The following is a 25,189-nucleotide window of genomic DNA, read 5'->3' on the forward strand; positions in this document are numbered from 1 at the left end:
GACAACACCGCGAGTACCAAAACAAAAGCTTCGTTCCAGAGATGTTACAAAACATGCAATGATAATCCCTTCATGTATACACGCAGGAAAAAGATTACAGAATTTTATACAAAACCGTACACCAGCATGTAGGTATAAATGCAATTATGTTATAATTTGATCTTTTCAAAAGAACAGAAATTGTTCACTATTAATAACTTAAACTCTTTACTGGGAGGTCGTCCGCCTAGGTATTAGACACATACAATTTTTTTTCAAGTAAATATACAACTAAAAAATCATATTTCAAAACTCTCACTGAAATTTTTATTTTTCCTCTCGCAAATGTATCTGTTGGTATCCGAGTCCACAGAAGGTCCAACAGCTGGATTGAATGGGTGGGCGGGAAGTCGGCGAAAGCCAAGCAAATATGGACACCTGTACATATCGCTACTAAGTCTACCTGTCTCACGTGAACCACCAGCAGCGTCCGTCGCACTATAACTATAAACTTTATTTATCTTACAACAATTGCGAAACAAGTTACTTCAACTTATACTAATCACTCTTGATGGCCCGGATGTAAGCGCGCGAGGGGTCTTATTGTGGGAGGAAACCCGGGGAAAACCCATGTGGTAGGGCAGGTGACCCCTTACCTTTTCACGCCCGTCCGTTATGCAAAATATTTACATAAAAAAGATGAATATATAATTTATGCATCATCATAATCATCATAACAGACCACAGAACATCACATCCTAATTATCTTCAGACATATTCAGTCTTCCAAACACGCTACTTTCCTTGTGCCATAACACAGGGATCATCAGCGCATTTGTACCACACTAACTGGATTCGGAAAAAAAAACAGCACAAAACATTCAAACTATCACATACATATGTATTTCGTTTTTATCCTATTTTCATCTTACACGTTAAAGCTAGATAAATGAATAAATAATTTGATTAATTAAACTTTCAACGCCACTTACTATATGTACCCACTCATCGTGACATTACCATAACTCTCAAAAGTTGGTATGGTGTTATTTACATGTGTAAAAATAAATGACGAGCTACAAATGCACTTACTGACGGAGCGAGTAGTCTCCCTTGACCGAGGTCTCCGGATTGTGTTTCCCTTGACAACAGCAACACAAGGCAGCCATAGTAGCAGGTTCCCGTTGGATATCAACGTATAGAAGGTTCCTGGCTCTTCTTTTTCACATACACATGTAAGTATAATATCAATGAGAGGGTTTATTATATAACAGAACTAACTTTTTCTACATATTATCTGCACAGCTATGTCTGACGAAGGATACACAGGAGCCAGGAACATTCCTTGACATTATTTTGTTTTGTATGTAAACAGGTACCAATAATCTGTGTTTTACTATCGCTCGGGCACGATATATTAATTTATGCCCGTGGACAGCTATCAAAAGATGTTTACATACAGTGCATGTGTATATATCAGTGTTGGCATATATATTTCTTGAACGAGATATTTTAATCTATAATCAAATGAAATTATGTGTGTCATTTCGGTAGAAGACAGTGTGTGAGTAGGTCCTATCGCCGAACTCACTACACTGCGATATTATTATTCTTACTATATTCGCCATTGTTTGCATGTATATTATCCTGTAAACCAACATATAGGAGGTAAATTGTTGAATTAAAGAAATTAATGGATCACATTATCAATTCACACAATTTTTTTTCTGTCCTCTAGAGCTGTTCAATAGATTGGGCACAACCCCACTTAGGTAGGCCTATACGTAATATTTTACAGAGACCCTAACTCCTACCCCTCGTAACCTTAACTGATACTGGCTCTAAAGGAAATGTTGTTATCCTGATTCATAGAAATAAGAAAACTCAAACATGTCCACGGCATTGATAAATATTGTGATACATCTCCTTCAGGTTCGGATGTACATGATATCACATTGAATTTTAAATTATACATCACAAAATATTGACACGATTATACATACATATTCTGTTGTTGTTTAAGTTTTTTTTATTATATTTTATTTTTTTATTCAGTTTTATCATCACAAACACATAACAATACATTGTACATCATAAATCTTCAAACTACAGCAAATTTGTTGACTTTATGTTCTTCACACACAAAGCAGATAATTCATTTTTCACCACACACATACCAACAGACAACCCAAGTGCACACTGGTATTGAATATACCACACATATGATACTAACCACACATACAGCTTACATGTACATACACACTTGTAGTAGCCAAATGTCACACATACAACACAAACCACCACTAGTACTGATTAAAACAATAATGTATGTACTTGGTATGAGACCATGCATCCTCTGAACAGTATTGGGTTATTAATAAAACATATATATAGATCTATAGGAGAATAGTGAATGTACATGTATAATGTACATCATACATACCCATTGTGTCAAAAATGTATCACCTTGCGTTCATACTTCAGCCATAATCAGAAGACATACATACCTTTTACATGTATACTTACTTACAGAAATAGTTTTCAAACATTTTCATACAATTGCGTTGTGGATGTTTAAGTTTTTTGTGTTTTTTTCTGGTATACAGTATAGACAGAGAGCACAACCAAAAATCAAGATGCCGCGCCCACGATCAGCAAATTCAGATATGAGCGAAGGGGATTTGGAGGTTATGGTTGAACAGGAACTGCAGAAACTGCAGCGACAGTTTCGCCTCATGGAAGGAGACAGAGCTGCATATACAGAAGAATCCCAAAACCTCATCCGTAGACAGAAGTAAGTGTTTTGTTTCTTTTTCTTCTTCTACTTCTTCTTCTTCTTCTTTGTACATAATCTATTATGTCTTTGTCTTTGTACATATTGATGCTTTATACATATGCAGTCTATTCAGTTTTCTTCCAAAGTCATCAAATTTCTTTATCTACTTTTACTGTTCGAAATTTAAAAGTTTAATGTGGATTACATACAATATATGCAATGTACATGTAGGCATAGCAAGCAGTTACATGTTGGCTCTCTGCCAAAGAAAACCAGATAAAAGTATAATAAGTTGGCTACAAGAATACTAGCTGCAAGCAAATTTGTAATGTTGTGAAGAAAACAGTGTTGTTTGGTTTTCCTGTTTTGGATTTAATTAATATTCATCATTGTCACGCCATTGATAGGATTGGAAATGCTGAAGGACACCATGACTGTAACTAATTAATGATGTGACGTGTTGACTAAAGTTCCATATACATATTTAAATTGTTATATCATGGCTCGGAGAGTGTATACATCGGACAACGTAGCATTTATATACAAGTATATGCAGACTTTGTCATTGTTTAAGACATTAAGAAAGTTAATGCAAAATATTCAAAAACATACAAAAGATGGAATTAATCATTTGGACTGTTCCTGAAAAATATCTAATTGATCCCATGACTCCAAAATTAATCCCATCTCTCCATACATGCATGGTTCACTCTCCTTCAAATCAGTTTTAAATAAAGTATAAATCAAGTTCTATGGGTGGTAGCCCTTAGTAAAATCTAGAGTCCAAGGGTGTGATAGTAAAATTCAGCAATTATTGCTTTGAGTCTAAGGAACTTTGGTAACATGATCCGATCAGCTAATGTAACCTTGAAAGGCAATCAGATAATGAAAATTAAATTAAAATGTATTCAAATATGGCAGCATACTTTTGACATATGTTGTAAAAATCACATATTTTTGTGGCACTTTTAATTTTCCCTGTATTCTGAAAATAAACATTTTCGTTGACACTTGATTTTATGGTTAAATCTTACTCATGAAATGTGATAATACTTTTCCATGTCAACTTTATGTTTAATGCTTGGACATAAACCACTTTCGGATTTAGAGTTACCAACAAATTCAATGAAATAAAATCCCCCCAAAATAATGAATGATTTTACAATATGCAAATTAATTTATTTCAGGAGAGAAATCAGTCACTTAGAATGTGAGAAACAGGAACTTATGAAAGAGCTTCGGCTGGCAGAGAGCCACCACAACCAAAACATGGATGAGGACAACACAGACACACTTGTTACTCTTGCTCAGGCTAAAGGTAATGAATTAATTAATGATGTGACAGTGTCTTGTCACCATCAGATACTTCTTGTAGAGGTGAAAGGTCATTAACTGCAGCAATGAAAATAGAATAATTAGCCATTCTTGTCAATCTGACAAAGGTCAGGTATAGTTGAACCTCATCATCTGAATTCAGCTGAACTGTGAAAATTTCAAGTTCAGAGTATTCAATTTAAGTGAATTCAAATGTTTGGTGTGAAGTTCGTCCAAGATCTGAGAAATACTTTTTGAATTAAACAGAGTCTTTGTGTTATATAAGTTGGAAAAAAATATGACTGTATATTTAAGTGAGTTCCCTTTTTAATTCAAATGCAATTGTACTTCAAATACTTAATTTCCCATTTCAGAGGATTATGATTCAGACATTGCCGATGAAAAGAGAAAAGCTGTAGAATTAGATGCTAAAATCAAAGAATGGGATAGAAAAATACATCACCAGCACAAAAATATGGGAGGAATACACATGAGTTCGCAACATACAGTTCAAACACAGAAAACAATCCGTACATTGGAGAACAGACTTGATACGGTAAAAAACATAACAATTTCAATTAACTCTTATTAAGAAAATTGTAGTTTAATGATCTGCAGTATATCTTTACTATCTTTGCATGTAACATGTAAACTTGTATCTAGAATTCAAGTTTTAAATGATATAATGAAAAGATATATATATTTTTCAATGACTATTTTTCAGGCCAAAAAAACTTTTAACGCCTATCTGACAGAAAATTCGAAATACAGAGAGGAAATTGAAAGCTTACGTGTCGAAAGAACAAGGTTTGACGGTCTGTATAAAAAGCTTGATAAGGAGCTCACAGTGGCCAGACGGGAAAAAGGAGAACTTATTGAAAGCTCAACACAAGCCTATGATGCAAGGTAATTAGTTGATACTGTTTTGTGAATATAGTCGTTTTTGTAAGAGATTTAATAACTTTAGGAAACTTCTGAAATCTGTTTTTTTTTCTAGAATGGACTCTTATCTATTGAGAGGTAATTTAAATTCAATCAGCTTTAGTAAGCTTTTCAGCATGGCAGGGATCACTTTGAGGAAAGATTGAGGGGTTTTTACAAAAAGTTTTTCCTGAAAATTTAATTGAAATATTCGGAATGTGCTATAATGTATGGAAAATCCTACCCATTTTCTCCCCCAAAAAAGTTTTTTTTTAAATTTTCCCCTAACATTAATGACATATAATCAACCCTATTTACAGTAAACTGTAACCGAGTCTAACCAAATTTAGGCCAATATAATCCATTCAAGTTGTATGATACTGTACTTATGAAAATAAATTAAGAGATCAAACTATTAGAGCTGACATCACCCAAAATTGTGAGGAACTCTAAACATTCTGTTTGTAGGGACGAGGCTCAGGCAAAAATGATTCTGCTGAAGGAAAAAGCAGATAAGGACATGCAGCAACACAATGCTGAAATGAAGGAATTGCTTCGCATAATTGCATAATTGACTTTGACCCCCTTGGAATGATCTCGACCCCTAGGGTAGGATTAATAGAATCTTTGACTCCCGCGATTTCATGGGGATCAAGGGCCAGGAGAGACCAAACTTGCAGAGTGTTAACAACACAATTGGCTGGTACTCATATATGGCAGCAATTCACATTGTCTGTCTGATTTAATTTTTGAGATAACGTCATATTATTGTTCTGACAGGGGAATCCCCCATTTCAACCCCAGGGTGAGACTAGTAAAATCTTACATTGGTAAAAAAGCATTGAAATACTGGTCCAGACTAAGAGAAAGTTTTATCACCACTTATATAAGGTGGTAAAAATAATAACAGTAATTATTTCAAGTCCAGCTTGTTTTCAACGTCATTACACTGGTATGATAACAAGATGTTAGAAGAACTAGTTGATAAACAACATCCACATGACTCATTAAAAAATCCTAAATATGCAGCAAAAAAACTTATTTAAGTATATAAGTCAATCGCAACAGGTTCGGGATAAGTTGATTTTTTATTAGTGTGAAACGTCTACCGGTTTCGCCCGAACAATGGGCTTCTTCAGGACTGTTCGGGCAAAACTTATTTAAGATACATTTTAATAAAAAATGTGAATTTTTATTTCATATGTGAAAAATAAATTCGAGTATTGTTTAAATAGAACAATAGAACATGCTGCCAAAAATGTGACATATTTAGGATATTGTGTTGTAGACACTGATTAAATTTTCCTTTCTTTCATGATAAAATTGGAATTTGAATGTCTCTCAATGGTATGAAATCAGACACATTATATCTTTTAGTTGCTGTAAAATCATATATTTCAGTGGGGCTCAATTATTTTTCTGATCCTTTTATAAAAATTGCTGTTTTGTGGATTTCTGGTTTTATGGATAAATATGTATAGCTCAATAAATCTACTTATACAGTGTCCTAATGGCATTTATAATATTATGAACACTTTGTACTCATAAAATCAGGAAATTAAAACCCATTCAAAAATTATTTATTTTACTGTAAACGTTGTAATGGATACAGTGTCAGCCAAGTAAGATTTAAATACAAGAATATGAAAGTGGAAGAAATAAAAAAAATATGTCATACACTCATTTCTCAGAGGCCATAGAAGCTGACCGCAAGAAGGAAAGTCAAGAAGATTCTGTGGAAACTTATGAGGCAGCTTTCGAGAGGATTAGAGAGATGACCAATGAAACTGATCTGGATCTGTTGGTTGCTAAATTCATCGAAGTGGAGGATAGGAACTTTGCCCTCTTTAATTTTGTCAATGAGCAAAACAATGAGATTGAAACACTACAGGAGCAGATTGAAGATGTGAGTTCACAAATATAGGGACAAAAATTATCTTATCAAAGTGCAAACAATAAAACTGGTGGTTAAGTCCAGTGAATGCATTGCAGATTAAAAAAGTGCCATGTTGCTAGAAGATGAGGATAATGATTATTGTATATGAGTATATGTAACACTGTAAATACTGGCTGCAATATACTGCTCAGCTAGGGAGATCGTCTCATTAAATTGATTGGTTGAGAATAAGACTGATACGCCAGTGGTCCTCGATTAGAGGCATTACAAAGACAAGATGGCATCTGTTATGATTTTGTATTGTGCTACAATACTGTATTCTTGTTAGATTTCACACGGCTATAATATTTCGTAGTTTTCCCAGTTTGGGCTAGTTTAAAGATATTAAATTTGCTTCATATCTGTGAACTGATATCAATGTATATGAGCAGAACAGATGATTTCTGAGATTTTCATTCACAGTAGCAATGTTTGATGAATATTTCACACAAACTTTATTGACAACAAATATAGCAAAATTATATCCTTCTCAAATTCAATAAGTCGGTACTTTGTGTTAATATTTTTGTGTCGGCCATCTTTGCTTATTACAAGATAAGATTCAGAAAATTAATATTCATGTCATTCCATTTTAGATAAATAACGAAATAGAAAAATTCAAACTGCAAGGTATTGAACTGGAAGATCAGAGGAAGAAAATACTGAAGGAACTGGAAGAGCAGAGTAACACTGCTGCTGCTAATGGTGATGCTGCTGATGGAAAGAATAAAGGAATCACAAAGATTCTGGATCAACTTCGAGCAGGTAAATTAAAAGTAGGGAAGTAATGATACACCTGTATTTCGTAATACACAAAAACAATGTATGACTTCATGATTTCACGGTTCAATAAACACATACCTGTACATTGCAATATCCCACATTTTGAGCATTTTATGTAAATTTCTTCAGGATTCTTAATCATCAAAATCTGTTGCTAAATTTGAAATGGTCCTGCACCCTTTTTTTTTTTTTGAGGGATTCTTAATCATCAAAAATTGTAGCAAAATTTGAAATGGTCCTGCACATTTTTTTTTTTTTTTTTGAGGGATTCTTAATCATCAAAAATTGTAGCAAAATTTGAAATGGTCCTGCACATTTTTTTTTTTTTTTTTTGAGGGATTCTTAATCATCAAAAATTGTAGCAAAATTTGAAATGGTCCTGCACATTTTTTTAAACTTGGACACTTGTAAGAGTGAAGTCACAAGTCATGAGACCTTGCAAGTGCTTATGAAAATGAAGTGACTGTAAGACCCTGTTTCAGTCAGTAACAAAAATTGTATGATTTTTCATGTCTTTTACCCATCAACCCATTGCTATAACTGCCGTTTTAGAACAGAGCCCCAAAATCAATGTCAAAACTATGAAAGGTGATATATCATGGCACATGTTGTGATTCACTCTTGATGTATCATTATATAAATGATCTGCTTCAGCCATATCAATACACTCCTAGTTGTAAAATAATAGTAAAATGTCTTTTAAAATGGAGGGTTATTTTGGTAAATATAAGGTATAAACTATATGATAAACTGAACATTATGTTTCAGTTAAGAAAGCATTTACGCCAGATAAAAAGAAATAAAGATATGAATTATTAAAAAGAAAAGTTAATAAATTGAAATTTGAAGGATTGAATATTTCAGTATCATTGTGTATGAACCTTTGTCATCATGGTTGATGTACGTGATATATATGTTTTTTTTTTTATGTACAGGTATATCATCCTTATTTAGCAAGATCAACTGTGACAAGTCTGCTATCGATGACATGTTAGGAGCAGCCTCAGGTGTGACAGACTCCAACATGATACAATACCTAGGAATTATTGAACAGCGTACCAACGAACTCTTGGCTGTACAAGGATATGTCAACTCTAAGGTAAAGATTGGTATTGATCTGTGTCCATCATCTTTCCTTTTTTGTGACATAATAAAGGAAGATTTTCAAAAAATATAAATACATCAAAATATGTTTCTTTACAGAATTTTTTTTTCTGTAAAGGTTAATTTTTTTGTAATTTTAATAAACACTTGAAAAAATGTATCTTTTTTAAAGGAATTCATGCAATGATTTTTTTTTTTTTTTTTTTTTTAATTTTATTTTCATGTTTTCAATTTTTCATGATTTTGTTCAATCCTTGAAAACATCTTAACATAAAACCCTTCAGAACTATTTTTATTAATTTAAAGAATATAAAGCTTAATCACGTATCACCAGTATTTTATCCTTAAAAGAAATATATTATATGTATAGGGGAATGATATATTCTGTTTCTCGACATCACACATCTGTTGAAAATTTTGGGTTCCATTGTCATTGATTAACTCCCATATACAATGTGTTTAAAAAATTTGATACACTTTTATATTTTCAGATGGAATTTCAAATTATCATACTTAAGACATTCCTGTTTACATTTGTCATAAAATTTTTTTAGGACCTTGACAAGAAACTCCCAGTTGGAGCTTTCTTAGGAGAGGGACCAAATCCACCTCAATCCCAGTTACCTATTATACCACCTGCTGTTGGGTAAGTATATCACACAAACAAATTCAGGGCTTTTTAAGGTATTTTTGGGGTCGATAATCAGACCCATTCCCTTTTCCCTATTTTTCATTCATATTAAAGCCAAACTTCCAAAATTTGCAATTTGATGCTGAATATTTCTTTCCTGCTTCACCAATTATACACCTAACTTATATAAAGGGTGGGGTGCAAAACTTGTAGTATATAGAGATTTATTTTGTCTGTGGTCAGTATGAACATATGACCATAATGATCTTGTGTATACAGAAGATAGCCATGAACACCATAACAGATTTGATTCATATTCACACTGTAGCATCACAATACTAGGTTATACACTTATTCAGATTTTGGTGGTCATTGTTCAAGATTTAAGGTTAAAGGTCAACCTTGACCATTTGCAAAAAAAAAGCTTAGTCTACAATATACAGATTTGGTTCACTAAGATAGATTTTGGTGGTCATTGGTCAAGGTTAAAGGTCATTTCATTTTTTTTTCTTACATTGAACACCATTGTTTTTCACAGTGATGAATATGACAGTGAAGGAAGTGAGGGAAGTGATGATGAGGCTAGACCCATGACCAGGAATGAACTACAGCGACGCGTCATGAACACAGTGAAGAAACGCGAGGCCGCTGCAAAGAAACAGGAAAATAGATATGACCTGTCGAATGCCAAAGAAAAAACTGCAAAAAATAAGAAAGATAAGAAATGAACAGTGAAGAAAATACAAGATCTTAATAAACATGTTGGTGATTGAGCAAGAGACAATACTTATAGGCAATGTACTGATAGATAGAACAGACCATCGTGTGGACCTTCACCATAAAGTTTACTAAAATATTGTTGACATGTTGTTTTTTGGACTATATCATCAAGGTGAACTGGGATTTAAAAAAAAATTAAGATGTGAATATTTTAATCATAGTTAATCAAGAAAGCACAGAATTAATTTTAATTAAGTTTGATAAATTCTTGGAAAAAATAAGTTAGAAGAAAACCAGACAAAAAGATAAAGACTTAAAGTTTTCCTTATAAATAATTGTGTCAAATCTACATTGTTTGTACAGATATACACTTCATTTTATAGAATGGTAATATGGTAGATTCTGTTCTATACAATTGTACAGTTTTTTTCATGTATTGCTATAATTTGCTGTCGTGCTAAAACTTAAGTTGACCTATGTAAATATATGTGAGAAAGTTAGAGTAAATGTGAATGAAACACAATTTTATCTGTGATAACAGCAAAAACAATGTTATTCCTACCATTTTATGTATAATGTTATATATTTGCTCTTAACTTGAATGGTTTGATAACAAGTCCTTTAATACTATTTTTTTAAATTGGTGTCGTTTCGAAATATTCATTTGTCTGATTTTCAAATAATCATTTTAAATCTTATGCGTGATGTTGAAATAATCATCAAAAAACCCCTAGGACATTCCTCGTCACCTCTAAGGGCTCAGTTGGCAGATTTCAATAAGCCATCTTATTTGGGGTATAACCCTGTGTGTAGGTTTTAGCATAGAGTTAGATACTGTTTCTACTGAAACTGATTCCTAACAAAAATACCATGTCGATTAACCAAATTATTTGGACAAGTGGTGAACAAGAAAATGAAAAAGATTTTGGCAACAACTACAAATCAAGTACAGTAGAAATGAAATGTTTCAAAATATATGACAGTAAATATCTTTGGACTAACTTTCGAAAAACATCAAAGAATTGCACATTGATTATATTTAATAAATATCCATTCAAAACTACATTTAACATATTTGTTTGTTTGTTGTTGTTTTTGTTTGTTTTTTCTTTGTTTGGTTTTTAGCCAACCGTCATCAGATGGTGGGCTATTCAAATAACCATACGTCTGTGGTCCGCAGTTTGTCTGTAGACAATATTTTTTATTTCTTTAGAAGTACTCGATAGATCTAATTTCATATGTAGCTTTCCCTAGGTCCCTTTTCGTGTCTGTGTCTGGACTGATCAAGAAAATAAAAATGGCCGACAGACGGCCATGTTTATTTTGACTTTTGAAAGTTTGTTATTGCTATTTTATGAGAAGTGATTAATGGATATTCCACTTAATCCATATGTAGATCTGAGACGTGTTATATATGTCTCTGTGTAGATTAATTGCCCTTGTCCCTAGTTGTGATATTTTAATTTTGGGACTGATCAGAAGAAAACAACATGGTCGAGAGGTGGCTATCTTGGATTTTGACAGGGAAGTTTGATACTGCTATTTCATGAGAAGTACTGGATAGATCTCTCCAATTTCATCTGTACATTCCACTTGGCCCCTAGTTGTGCCCATCTGATTTTTGAACTGATCAGAAAAACGAAATGACTGAGAGGTTACCATCTTGGATTAGTGTGTTCAACTTTTGTACTATTAAGAGCAAAAATAGAGAAGAGAAGAGAAAAAGAGGAAAAAAACATATCAAATTTAAAAAAAAAAATAAAATAAAATGATAAATCAATGGTGGGTGCCAAAATCCCTCTAGGATCTCCTTTTTGTTTCTTCATGGCATATCGTCAGTTTTTAAATAATCTATTATCTAGGGCGTGAAGGAGGGGTCTAAGAACGACAGATTGACAGATGGAATGGATAATAGTTGTAGAAGTAGGTGTAATAAAATTTGGAACTGCAAAATCTCAGGTTTGTGAATATCATGTTGAGGCAGAGATCTAGGTCTCTGATCGCGGTAGTGAAGGACAGTTCTACATGAATTAAGGAGACTGATGGGCAGGACATAAGGAAGAGTTAAAATTGTTGATATTTGAAAATAAAAGGGTAGTTGGTATCAAGAAGCTTTCACAAATTTTTGTATCAGTCTTACATAATTAATAGTATTCCACTCCACTGTTATGGTAGAGCCGAAAAAGAGCGTCTTGATCCGTGGAGATAAAAAAAAATTGTTCAGATAATTCAATTGCGGAGGTGGGATGTTGCGTTTTCATGTAATTTTATATCGTTTTTGTTACATATTTATTTGTTTGTTCCAAAATGCTTGAGCTAAAACTAGTCTTCTTTAAAAACGAAGCATATTTCAACGCGTGAATCCTACGACTGAGTCCGAAAGCAAAGTAGCTGAAAATCAAAGCTGATTTTTACATGAAGTTTCTTCCGGATTGTCTCCCTTTGAATATATTGTTACAAGTAGCGATACCAAAGTTACAGGCCTTATTCGTATTCTTAATCAGTTTCATGAAAAACATTATTATCTTGACAAGGGACGTATACGTCCCTGCTTGACCAGAGACGTATATAACACATACATCTCTGTCTTGACTTCATATAATTAGTTAAATTTGATCTATATTTACACAGAGATTATGGTCGATAAAGCAGGACCCCGAGCATCTGCTCAGATTTTACCGATACATTTTTTTCCGTTAATCTCATTATATTTTTTCTCCCCCATTTGCACATTGCTATTGTATTTCATAACCGGAAGTTGGGCATAATCAAATATAAAACGAATTCCATCTTGATATTCCGGACTTTTTTGTTTTTATACATTTTGCTTTCTACAGCTGTATTTATATGCTGGTAGAAGGGTCTTCTCATAAGGACTACAATTTTTTAACTTCAGAAATATTGAGAAAATATTTTTTGAAATATTGGATGGTAAATTTCAATTAAAAATTTTGCAAGAATTACCATCACAAATAACAGATTTCAAATTCACGTATTCAATCCCGGTGCACCACTTTTCTGATTTTTTTAAAAACTTTTTTTTATTCTTAGAACCCGAAAATGAATAAATGACATTTCTGTTTGTTTCTTGATCACGGAAAAAAACTAGCTGTTTTAGGTGGAAAGTCCAAGGATTAAGGCAGAACGATCTCCTTCGTTTTTTAATCATGAAAATATCATTGCCTGATATTTGTTTAACCCAAGCATGAAGTTCCAAGAAAAGTTTTATACTAGAAGATAGTCAAATGAAGGATTTAAGACATTTTTCAAAATTTTCATTGTTTTGGTTGAAGTATGCAGTTAAAACTCGCCGAACAAATGAAAATGAAATGTTTTCTCATTATGTTTTTCCAAATATCATATCATCACATTTTAACAAAAGACGAAAAGTTACATATAAATTTCATACTATCCCCTGAGGTAGTTGTTGAATTTCTTGGCTAGGTGATTTGGTGCTGTAGATCGCGAGTTCGAAGCCCAGGGAGGGCACGAGTCAAAAATGTCTTTGTCAGTTGTTTTATCATGTTCAAGTTTATATTTGAAAAGAAATAAGAAAAAATCCTTGAGGTAGTGTAATCAGAGAAAAAACTATGCAGGTGGTTTATTTAGAGAAGAAATTCTTGGTGTAATTAAATCAATAAAAAAAAAAAAAAAACATGAGGTAATGAAATGAGAGAAAAAACTATTCAGGTACTTTAATAAGAGAAAAAAATCTTGGTGAAATTTAATCACAAAAAAAACCTTGATGTGACAGCGGAGAAATATGATTTTTTGAAGTGCAGTAAGAGATCTAGAAAATGTTTGTAGAACATGAATGTCCTGATTCCATGTATAATGTTATCTTTAATCCCTGACATGTGATCACTTTAACATAAGAAGGTGTAGAGAAATTAATACTTTGATACTATGGGGGTAAATATGAGTCTGTTGAGTTCTTTCAACAAAAACAGATAGTCACCGAATCTGTTGATATATAACATCGATACTAAACGGGAGGCGACTCTACAGGACAAATCGTCATGGTAACGCTTGTACTATATGCCCACATACAATGGCGGGGACGAAAACGGTAGTCCAGAACCTTAGTGACCTTTAACCTAAATGAATAACATTGACCGGTGATCGGTTGGTGAGACAATTTTCACATAAACTCTTTTATAACAAAACTTGACCTTTCTTTTCAAAGCTTTTCTCCTTCCGGTTATTGACATTTCTTTCGACCAATTTTAGGGTTTTCCCGTTAGTCGCCTCCGAGGTTTCAATAACCTAGGATTAGCGTCACCGACAAGTCATAGAAGGACGAAATAGTTGTATCATGCAAATTGACTCATTATTTTGCTGTAATATATGGAATTTTAAATTTATATCAAAAGGTGCTGTTGACTTGTGTGACTTTTAAAGAGTCCATTTTGCAACTTTTCTATTCATGCCAAAACTAATTTGCATCACGCGACATAAGTATGGATATAGCTATAAGCATAAATCACAATGTTCAATAACTTATTGCATGTATTTTGTTAAATCAAATAAATAAATAAATAACATTTAGGGTTTATTAACAAAACAATCAAATACACAAATGCGGAAATCCCCATTTAGTTCTATAAAGCAAGTTTTAAATAAAGCCAGTGGTCAGTAAATTGTATCGTTGAATGGCTTTTGGAAACAACTACATGCAGTACTCCACCGGTATATTGAAAGTGCATTGCTTTATTTGATTGTTCAAAGTGAAAGAAAAGTGAAAGTAGAAATCACCAATGACGTGGAGTAGAGTTCCCAAGCTGTGCTAGTCAGTGATAGGATACTTATTGCAGAAAGATATTTCAAGATTACATGCAGATAATATCCTATTAAAAATGTGAGCTCGCAGACAATTTGAGGGTCAAATTTTAAATAAAAAATTTCATTTTAAAAATTCTTACCAGATTAATATTGAATGGGAAGTTGTGTTTTTTCCTGATAAATAGGTATCAGACCTGAAGAATTCAGTTGAAAAAAAGGAAAGAAAACAAAAAAATTTGATAATGTAGGTCACAGTGACTTGTACAACATATAGTATACAACTGGGCTATTTTTCTATCAAATATCTGTAATAAGATGATGTTCCATTGATAAACCTTTCAGTGCCTTGACAACAATGTTTACCACCTGAAGGAAATCATTATTCATACTTGTCAAATTGCTGACCATCTATGACCTTTGAGGGTCTGGTCATGACATCTTAAACATGTCACACTGTGTATTTTCAATTTTGACAAGTTTTTCCCTCGGAAATCACCTGTCTAATTTTGATAAAATGTGATCCGTTCAGTATGACTAACCATGTGGGTTTTCCCTGGTTACTACTGTATCACCCAACCGTAAACCCCCTCACGCGCTACCTTCCGAGTCGACGATAGTAATAGATATAAATCGGAACAAAATTATTGCACCAAACTGTTAAAAACAAATAAAAGATAAGACTAATTATATGAATATGTTAAGGGCATCCTTGTGTATGTACAAATGGAAACAACTCGTATGTATCGTATATTGTACACTGTAAGTGTGAACCCACTTGGGTATTTAAACCACGTGACTTCAATTATATTTACAAACACATCGCCGAAAAATAACACTTTATTTTGGTGTCAACACAGACTACATGCATGACGGATTACCAGGGGCCCAGGTGACGTCTTGTTTCGTACACTGTATGTTGGAAGCGGTCTTAAGATGATCTGGAGAACCCTTCTCGTTGATGGTCAGTTCACTAGCAGGACGATGACAAAGTTTGTTTACGTCTTGTTGTTACTTACATACACAGGTAAGTTCTTCAAGCTAACGACACCACATAATGTGAAGTTCATCGCTCTAAAATTAGTTTAATTTCATACATGAAAATATATTGTGAAACATTGATTTTTCTTTGGGTACTTGGCGTTGTATTTTGATTGTCTCCTTTTTAATGAAATTGTACAAACGATACCTCCATGTATAAGATCGACAATATTCATTGTGAGTGTCAGGAGAGGTCGCCGTCTGGTCCTGTAGGTAATACTGTGGCGTACCCGCGGCGTTCATTGCTCTCACGCCTCCGGGGTACTTTTCTAAGTCTCGCCATGCATTGTTTAAGGGCAAATCCATTGTGAAAGAAGGATTATCATGTCTGTAACATGTAACAGAATTAAAATCTCGTTGTAAATATTATTGTTACAATTTGGATCAGTCAGCGATATTTATAGATCTGTTCATCCAAGGACTTTTTATGCATCAGTGACACTGTTTAAGTCAGTGGTTCACCCAGGCACGCCAACCGAAGCATGATCGCTCATGTTGATTCATTCAAATGTCTCTCTCAAAGTAACCTATTGGCCATTGTATATCCCAGTCTTCTTTGTGATATCCTGACACCGTGCCCCAAGGAAGAAACACAATTATCGTACCAGCATATTATTTCTTGTCCCCAAGAATAAACAGTCCTGACAGAATTTCACTTTATTCAGATACCCTTGAACTACTTCCGTAACGATGGGGTCAACAGTCGACCACCACTGTAATTTGTGTGATTGTTTTAGATAGAACGCTTATATATGTAGATTTATGAGGGTGAATAAAGGTGAAATTATCTGTTATTTCAATACTGTACTGGCCATGACCATCATACTCGCCCACGACGAGATCCCCTCCCCTCCTCCACCCCTCCTCACTCAACCCCCCCCCCCCCCTCACACACCCACCTTCTACCATCCCCCCAACCCAACACGCCCCACGACGATCCCCCATCCCTCTCCCCCGAGAAATATTGATTTGAAAAGAAATTTGAAACAAAAAAAACCCTTCCTCCATCTTTTACTACTTTTTCATATACATGTTTTTTTTTTACTTGAAAAAAAATCCGTTCCATATTTTGACTGTTCGTTACTGGGTTTTCTCCATCGGACTCCAACGTAATCATACTGCCCTAATTGGTGTTGGTAATATAAGATCAAGATGAAATGAAGGTTTGAATTTCAGTGTAAAATGAAGAATAGATGCATTTTTTCAAAAGAAAACTGCACAAAGTCAATTTAATTGTATAAGATAAGTATTGTATTGCTGACATCAAATAATCTGCTAAGATGTTTACTGTTTTGTGTTCTTCATGTTACTTAAAAAAGTACCGTTTACGTAGACATGTAAACAAAATATTAAATGACAAGGAGACGAATTGTGAACAAAACAAAAGAAATTTATGTGAAGCTTGACAGTTTAAATACAAGTAGACTAGGACCAGGTGTTCTAGAGAGTAAACATTTTTCGCTTCATCAAGGTAACCGAATTTTAAATCTAGGTAAATTCAAGTGCGTTATGTCATCACTTGATGTTCGTGACAATGGATATTGGTACCTTTGAAACATGTACGAAAATGATAAAATGTATTGGATGATGTGGCAGGTGCACTCTCCCATTTGTATTTTGATATTCTTTTCGGTCATGTGTTTTTCAGTCACTTCCTGGTATCAAACTTTAGGTCCCTAGCATCACTAAGAAATCCTATATGAACAAAAAAAAAGTTTAAATCATAATTTGTACTGTATCTATTGCCAAATTAGTATTAACAGCCTCCATTGCATGTCTTTTGAACAATCTTTGTAAATGCTAGGTGCAATATGTTTCACTTGAAGATGTCAGCAGTGCTTTATAATTTCTTTACCTAGAAAAAACATCGCGCCCTTGTCGAAGGCGCTTGTAAATATGTAAATATCTTTACGTAAAATACTACATACATATTCGCTTATCCTAGTGTATATTAGAAATCCAATTTGAAACCCAGACTAGAGATAGAGTTTTCATTGTATTTTGCAGACTAGGTTAATTGCCGCTAGAGGGCTCTAACTCTTTTCGATATTTCAGCCAATGAGAAGGCCAGGATCGGTAAATTTTGTCTGAAAGGCCGTCGCAATAGGCTGTATGTACTGAGTACATTAAGCCTAAAAAGTACTTAAATACATGTATAATAAGTTTGGAGTGGGTCTAAATTTTCCTTTGGGAAGATCAATTACTGGTATATCTATTTGATTGTCTTTTCATCGTGTCGGACACGTTATACATCAAACACTACTTAACTATTCCATCTATTATATAACTTCTATCTGATAAATAAACATTATTTCCTCTGTAAATAAGATAGGAATCGAAAGGGGGCGGGGCTTTTAAACGCTTCAGGCCATTCTGATCAGCCTATATGCAGAAACTGAATTAAAATGAATTGTCAAATATTATAAATATATAAAATGTTTGTTTCAAATTGATTTTTAATCAAACTGAACGATTACCTAGATGTATTGATAACATGTGTAGATATTTGTCTATGAAAACATCACTCAGGATAGCTAGTAGTATAGACAAGAATGTTGTCTCAAGTACAACCGAAACAATGTGTGTTTATCAGTGTGTTTGATAAAACTTGAAATCAGCTAATTTCATGCCCCCTCCCCCCACCCACTAAACCCCATCCCCACCCCCACTCCAAAACCATAAACCTCTTTATTAATCAATATTATAGCTCACTATGAAAACCGAGGACGAAAGACAGACAAATCAGTATAATGTATAGACTAGCATTTCAATGACAATGATTTAACTGAAATCATATTAGCCCCTTTAACATCGACAAGTGTTCTCATCACTTCATCGCCAGGTTACGCCCATTTATAAGCTTTAAACGTTTAAGCCATATACTTTACATGCACAATGGACGCGTGACTAGACTTGTCATACTCGTTCTATTTCGACATAAATATACGTTCTATCATAATTGTTATATAAAGTACATTGTTGTATCTAAATATAGATTTGTATATACGACGTTAAATTCCTATTTTTCTAAAATACCTGGTACCACTACCTGTTGATGTATAATATACTAGATAATCTTGTTTTTCTGACGATGTAAAATCTTTCATACTCAGACGATTAAAAAATCTACCTGTTGATGGAAATTTCTGGTTAAATTTATACACTTTTGCAATACATACCTTACGCATTCGTATATGTTAAAAGGCGAAGATAATCCTCGGTGCATAGGATGTGATGAGCCATTCACCGTTAAACATCTTTTATTGGAATGCATTGACATTATGTCTATAAATTAATACATTATCTGAAAGATGTCGGTCTGTATTATAGACTATGACTTACAATTTTAATCTTTTGTGATAATATAACCTTTTAATTTTTTAGCATTTATCTATAACCTTTTAGTTTGTGTGATGTTATGTCCTTTTTTGATCGCTGTGTGTTTTACCGGTTGATGACCCTAATCACCTTTTATGTGTTGACGGGCCGTTAAGACTGTAATAATAATAATAATAATAATAATAATAATAATAATAATAATGATAATGATAATAATAACAATTTGTACTTAACTTCAATGCTACATTGAAAATATATGAAGTTAACTGAATGGTGTGTGCGAGTATACATTATAATGTATGTTTATGACATCAATTTCGGTCCATTTCGATTTCCCCACATTGCATGCTAGATTCTAAAAATTTATGGTCCGATGTCTAATAATGAGTGTCTTTGAAAAAAGTATTGTATAAAATTCTGACATTTGTACTAAAAGGGAAATTTAGAAATACAAGGGGATTTGTTGTCATGTGTAGGACAGGAAAGCATTGTAACGTAGAACAAAAAATACGATCCTGATTTGGGGGTTGTAAGTGTCATAATTTCCCGATACTTTAAACATTGTCCTGCTTCTTCACCAAGTAAGAGGATTGGACATAAATTATAACACTTTATAAAAGTCCCCTCCTCCGCAATTTAATTCAACAACATGACAAAAATAATGAACATATACAGGTATGTAAATTTTTATTTAGTAAAACGGGTTTGGAAGTCATACGAATTAAGCAGGAAAAACGACATGAATATCACATGGAAATTTTCATCATGTACAGCAACATATTGCACATTGATATAAATAGATTATGATATCTACCTGACGCATTCCACATACACATCACAGCTACTTCCCATATTCAAATTGTCCACGTAAATCTTTAACACATATCTACATCCTGATTCTCTAATTCGCCCACCTCTAAGGTATATCATTGTACCAGGAAGAATATATCTTACATACAAAAGGCAAGGGATGAAGAGATAGACATTATGAGAATAATTTCTTGGACAGTTTAAAAATCGTTTTGTTTACATCCAATGTCTTATTGATTAGTTTCAGAATAATCTGGGATACGTCATATAAAAATGTCTTTACTTTAAAATCAACATTACTAATATCTAGTTATGATTAAATTTTGTCTATTTCTTAGATTTTGTGGATTTTAATTTTCTTTTGTACATCATGTGTATAATTGAGTTTTGTTTCATAAAGGACAGCATTATTTTGATAATTGATGATAAACTTTAGAAGAAATCCTAATTTTGAATTTTAAAAAAATTGCACAAAAGACAAGTGATAACATTTCTTAAATAATAAGAAAAAGTACATCTTACAACTGTTTCGTTCTTCTAGGGCTCGTCAGTGATACATGTCTTCAATGGACAATTTTGAAGTAAACTATTGATAGTCATGGTGAAGGGATTATTAAAAAAATGATTATTTGTAATTGTCTCTTATGGTATCTTATGAATAAAATCCAGGTTAGGAGATAACATATTCCTGATAGTATGGGAGGATACGTGTGGAAACCATCCATAAAATCAGACGATTTAATCTGTTTATTGGCTATTTACAGTATTATCTTACATCGTCATTGACATAAAGCTATGTCCTTATTGTTATACAGCCACATGTTCTAGTATTTTATGACTGAGATGTGGATGTCTGGTGTTATATTTCATATACATAATGTACATAGTCATATTTAAAGACAGATTACATATATCATACATTATGATGAAACAGTAATTGTGTCTGAATCTAAGGCAAGAACACATTTCCCTTTCAACTGTTGTATGCTAAACGATTACATCACTTTGATCAAACAAGAAATATCAACAATTTGCATTTTACATTGCACCATTCAAATCTCGTTGAAAGTCACGATTTTATGGTGTGTTGTAGTCTACAGATTTAGGTCAGACACGGTGTTACGGTTGAATGGGCAGTACTTTTACGTGTGAGAAATTTATATTGGAAAAAGTCCCTGAACTGTTAGTAATAGACAGAAATGAACGTATATGTGACAATTTTCATATCATTTCTTGTGTCCAACTTATCAAGATATTGGAGTGTAAACTATTAAACGTCATACTTTTGGAAAAATATACATCAGTTCAGATTTTCAGAATTACAAATTTTAAAGAATTAAACATATTGAGTAAGTTTATGTATGATGAAGCTAATTTTGATAAAATCATTACTGTGATTTGTTGTCCAGTCTTTACTGCAAGTGGCCTGTATATTACAGGGAAGTATCATTATTCACGTGTACATAGACGGGCGATAAAGCTTAATGTAATGAAAATGATTTAATTTTGAAGATACACTTATAACTGAATATAACTTCACAGTACTAGTTCTTCAACTCTATCTAGAGAATACACAGACCTGTACATTTACAAATGAATGCTCTATTGCTCATGTGATATAACATTCCTGATGTTCGTCTCAAAATTCATTACCTTTCTAAATGGGAGAAACACTTTACCACCAGGTTCTGCCATATACCCATTGTGTACCAGCTATCTGTACCCAAGTCATTTTGTTGTATGTTTTGTTTTCTTAACATAATTTTACTTAAACCCTTTCAACAGTTTATTTCCTGATACTTAATGATAACATATACTGACCATTTACGTACACAAATCATGAAAACCGACACAATATGCCGGGTACTTATTAACTATTCACACGATGCTAGTTTTCATGTAAAGCACAGAATAACAATCAGGTGAGTGACTCCGTGACCTAGTTTCTGCTGATGATTCTATTACCAATGACCTCTAATACAATGATATTGCTTTTTTTTATTACCAACGAGACATCCACCGCATACTGTATACAAACTTATCTTCGTAGTCATAGCTTTATTGCCATGGATGTCGAGGATACACAAACCATGAATGTTTGTGAGCTATTAAAATTAGCATAAGTAGATTTACTGAGCTATACTTATGCACCAAAATAGATTATCCACGAAGCAGTTTTTATCGAAAAATAGGTAAGAAAATTGAACTCCAGGTTTTACAGCATATGATAACGAAATGTTAAAGTATGCATCGCCATATGTTATACAAGTTATTTAAATTATCTCCCATTTTAAACTTTGAATGCTAATTATCTGTATTATGATATTTAGGATAAACAATTGTACATGTACAGGTATTTATCTATATCTGGTTTCCCCTTCTAGGTTTTCTGCTTTTGAACTTGCCTGTATCGACTTCTTTCTTGAGCCTCATTGAATATAGAAAACAAATCTGTTTCATGTAATCGTTTTGTTAATATAAATATTAAGAGAAACACATGCACAAAACCTATTGTGTAATGTTTCTGTTTTTTCCCTTACAGTCCCAGTCCACTCGTCCGAGCTCTATCGATGTCCGTCTGGTTTGTCTGGTACCATGTACACATATAATGGTCAGTGTTACCGGTATGTGGATTCGGCAGTCACGTGGGATACAGCTAATGCAGTTTGTTCCTCCAGCAATGGCGGCCATCTTGTTGTAATTTTGGATCAGGCTACAAATGATTTCATCATGTCAACTGTTGCCTTTTCTAGTACCACTTATCAGGTGTGGATAGGTTTCACTGACAGGGACGCTGAGCAAGTTTGGAAATGGGTGACAGGTACTTCACCGGAAAATGTTTTCTACTTTATAATCATTAGATTTTAAGCATTAAAAATAATGATTTATTTATCAGTTATTTTGAAAAATGTATTAACTTTTTCTATACTTTATTGGTGCTGGATAGAAAAGATAGTAAGGTTTAAACGTGCAAAATAAGTGCATTCAATCTTCATAAATTGCCATATTGAAAAAAAAATCTTTTATAACATAATGATATAAGACAAAATAGAGGAATATAAGAATAAACTTAAGCTTTGATGTTAAAACATATTCCTAATAAGTGCATTCAATCTTCAGTCATCTTTAATAACATATTGGTATTGAGTTTACAGGGAAGTTTCGTTAACGCGAAATCAAATATGTACTTATAAATACAAATGTTTTCATTTATATTATAGTCAGTAATGATATAAGTTGGATAAGAACTCTATTTTCTCTGCGCCTTGGTCAACTGGAATAATAATTTTATGTGCTTTATTTCAAAGGTGAAGGTTGGAATTACGACAACTGGGACATTGGTTATCCAGTATATTGTTTTGGCACTAACGAATTATGTCCAGAGGACTGTGCTTATGTTCGGACTTCTGATGGGGAATGGCGGGAAGACCATTGCAATAGTGCTCAAGTGAAATATCAGTACATCTGCCAGTACGGTAAGTAGGAGATAAAATAATTTATTCATATCAAATTCTATAGAGAAATCCTTGTCAGGAGGGTTTATTTACGTAACGATTTACTTTTAACATCTTTTTAAAGATTATTTCATCAGTTAAGTTGTTGAAATATTTCTGTGAATTTGCCTCAAAGCAAAAGAGTGGTATAAGATAGCTTATAGGCATATTTTGTATTTGTCAGTAGCAGAATATATATATATATATATTCTTTATGTTTTTTTTAATATTTCGACAGCTATGGGATCAACAACGACATCAACAACGACTTATCTACCACCAACAACGACAACGACAACACCAACCACCACTACAACAACACCAACGACCACTACTACAACTCCGACAACGACGACAACACCAACCACCACTACAACAACACCAACTACTACTACAACGACAACACCAACGACGACCACGACAACACCAACGACGACCACGACAACACCAACGACGACAACAACAACACCAACTACAACGACGACAACGACAACAACAACACCAACTACGACTACAACGACAACACCAACGACGACAACGACGACAACACCAACTACTACTACAACGACGACAACACCAACGACTACAACAACACCGCCTACCACAACAACAACAACAAGAACGACAACGACGCCAACTACTTCTACAACGACGACAACACCGAGTACAACAACACCAACGACAACAACAACGTCGACGATGACAACAACAGGTGAAACAGGTAATTTGCTGATATCAAAATCATATCTACAATAACATATAAACCATATGACGCTGACACAACAGCAATATAATATGTAGATGAAATTAAAAAACTTCCGGATATAGAATCAATATTTATTTGATGATTATCTATTCATGATATATTCATGCCATATATATGATAATTTTTGTGTATTTGCTCGTCCGCTTTTTTTTTAAATAAAGGGAAATTATTTCGCACTTTTTACCAAAATTACCCCGATCTTATTTTTTGACTTTAATTGTTACGTCTTTACTGCTATTTGTTTTTTATATACTTTTTAATTTTCTAAAATCTTCCTAGCCTTTGCTAGTTGTATAACCAGGCCAAGGCGATATGAGTCATTTTGTCACTGAATATTTTTCAGCAGACCTATCGGGATAATTAGCTATATCAATACCTGGAATATTCCTATGTACTTGCATAGTATGAACAGCATCTTAAGTGCTTGCTCAAAAATGTGACAAAAAATATTACTGAAATAGTGATACATAAGAACAGAATTCTAGTTCTTGAGCCATATCAGTGAAATATGTGATTATTGCATATTATTTGGTTATTTAATATTATTACAGCTGTGATGTCGATGTCTAACATCTAAACTGTTGGTATTTCTGATTTTACTAATTATGTTGGATATTTTGAAAAAGACAGAAACTATTTTTTTTTGTATTTTAGGCCAACAAATCGGACAAGCTACACTATCACAAGGTATGTCTTTCTAAAATCATTCCATTTTCGATTATACATTAATGCTGAATATCAATGTGTTAACGAGTATCATTCTTAATATATCAGATAACAAAATTACTGTTGTAAC

General features: G+C 33.3%; 2 protein-coding genes across 2 annotated transcripts; both read left to right on the forward strand.

Moving 5' to 3' along the window:
* Positions 1 to 1,150: 1,150 nt before the first annotated feature.
* LOC132551235 (coiled-coil domain-containing protein 63-like) lies at positions 1,151 to 10,457 on the forward strand. Its single transcript, XM_060215348.1, has 11 exons — positions 1,151 to 1,214; positions 2,586 to 2,773; positions 3,943 to 4,073; positions 4,444 to 4,625; positions 4,794 to 4,975; positions 5,459 to 5,547; positions 6,682 to 6,896; positions 7,523 to 7,691; positions 8,645 to 8,808; positions 9,368 to 9,459; positions 9,983 to 10,457. The coding sequence occupies exons 2-11, from the start codon at positions 2,616 to 2,618 to the stop codon at positions 10,170 to 10,172; spliced, it is 1,572 nt and encodes a 523-aa protein (XP_060071331.1). The 5' UTR covers positions 1,151 to 1,214; positions 2,586 to 2,615; the 3' UTR covers positions 10,173 to 10,457.
* Positions 10,458 to 22,199: 11,742 nt separating this feature from the next.
* LOC132551236 (GATA zinc finger domain-containing protein 14-like) lies at positions 22,200 to 24,343 on the forward strand. Its single transcript, XM_060215350.1, has 4 exons — positions 22,200 to 22,233; positions 22,676 to 22,954; positions 23,442 to 23,604; positions 23,866 to 24,343. The coding sequence occupies exons 1-4, from the start codon at positions 22,200 to 22,202 to the stop codon at positions 24,341 to 24,343; spliced, it is 954 nt and encodes a 317-aa protein (XP_060071333.1).
* Positions 24,344 to 25,189: the final 846 nt, after the last annotated feature.

Source organism: Ylistrum balloti, unplaced genomic scaffold (genome assembly GCF_031769215.1).
Source record: "Ylistrum balloti isolate Yb309-2 unplaced genomic scaffold, AGI_CSIRO_Ybal_v1 Utg370186, whole genome shotgun sequence".
NCBI classification, from domain to species: Eukaryota; Metazoa; Mollusca; class Bivalvia; order Pectinida; family Pectinidae; genus Ylistrum; species Ylistrum balloti.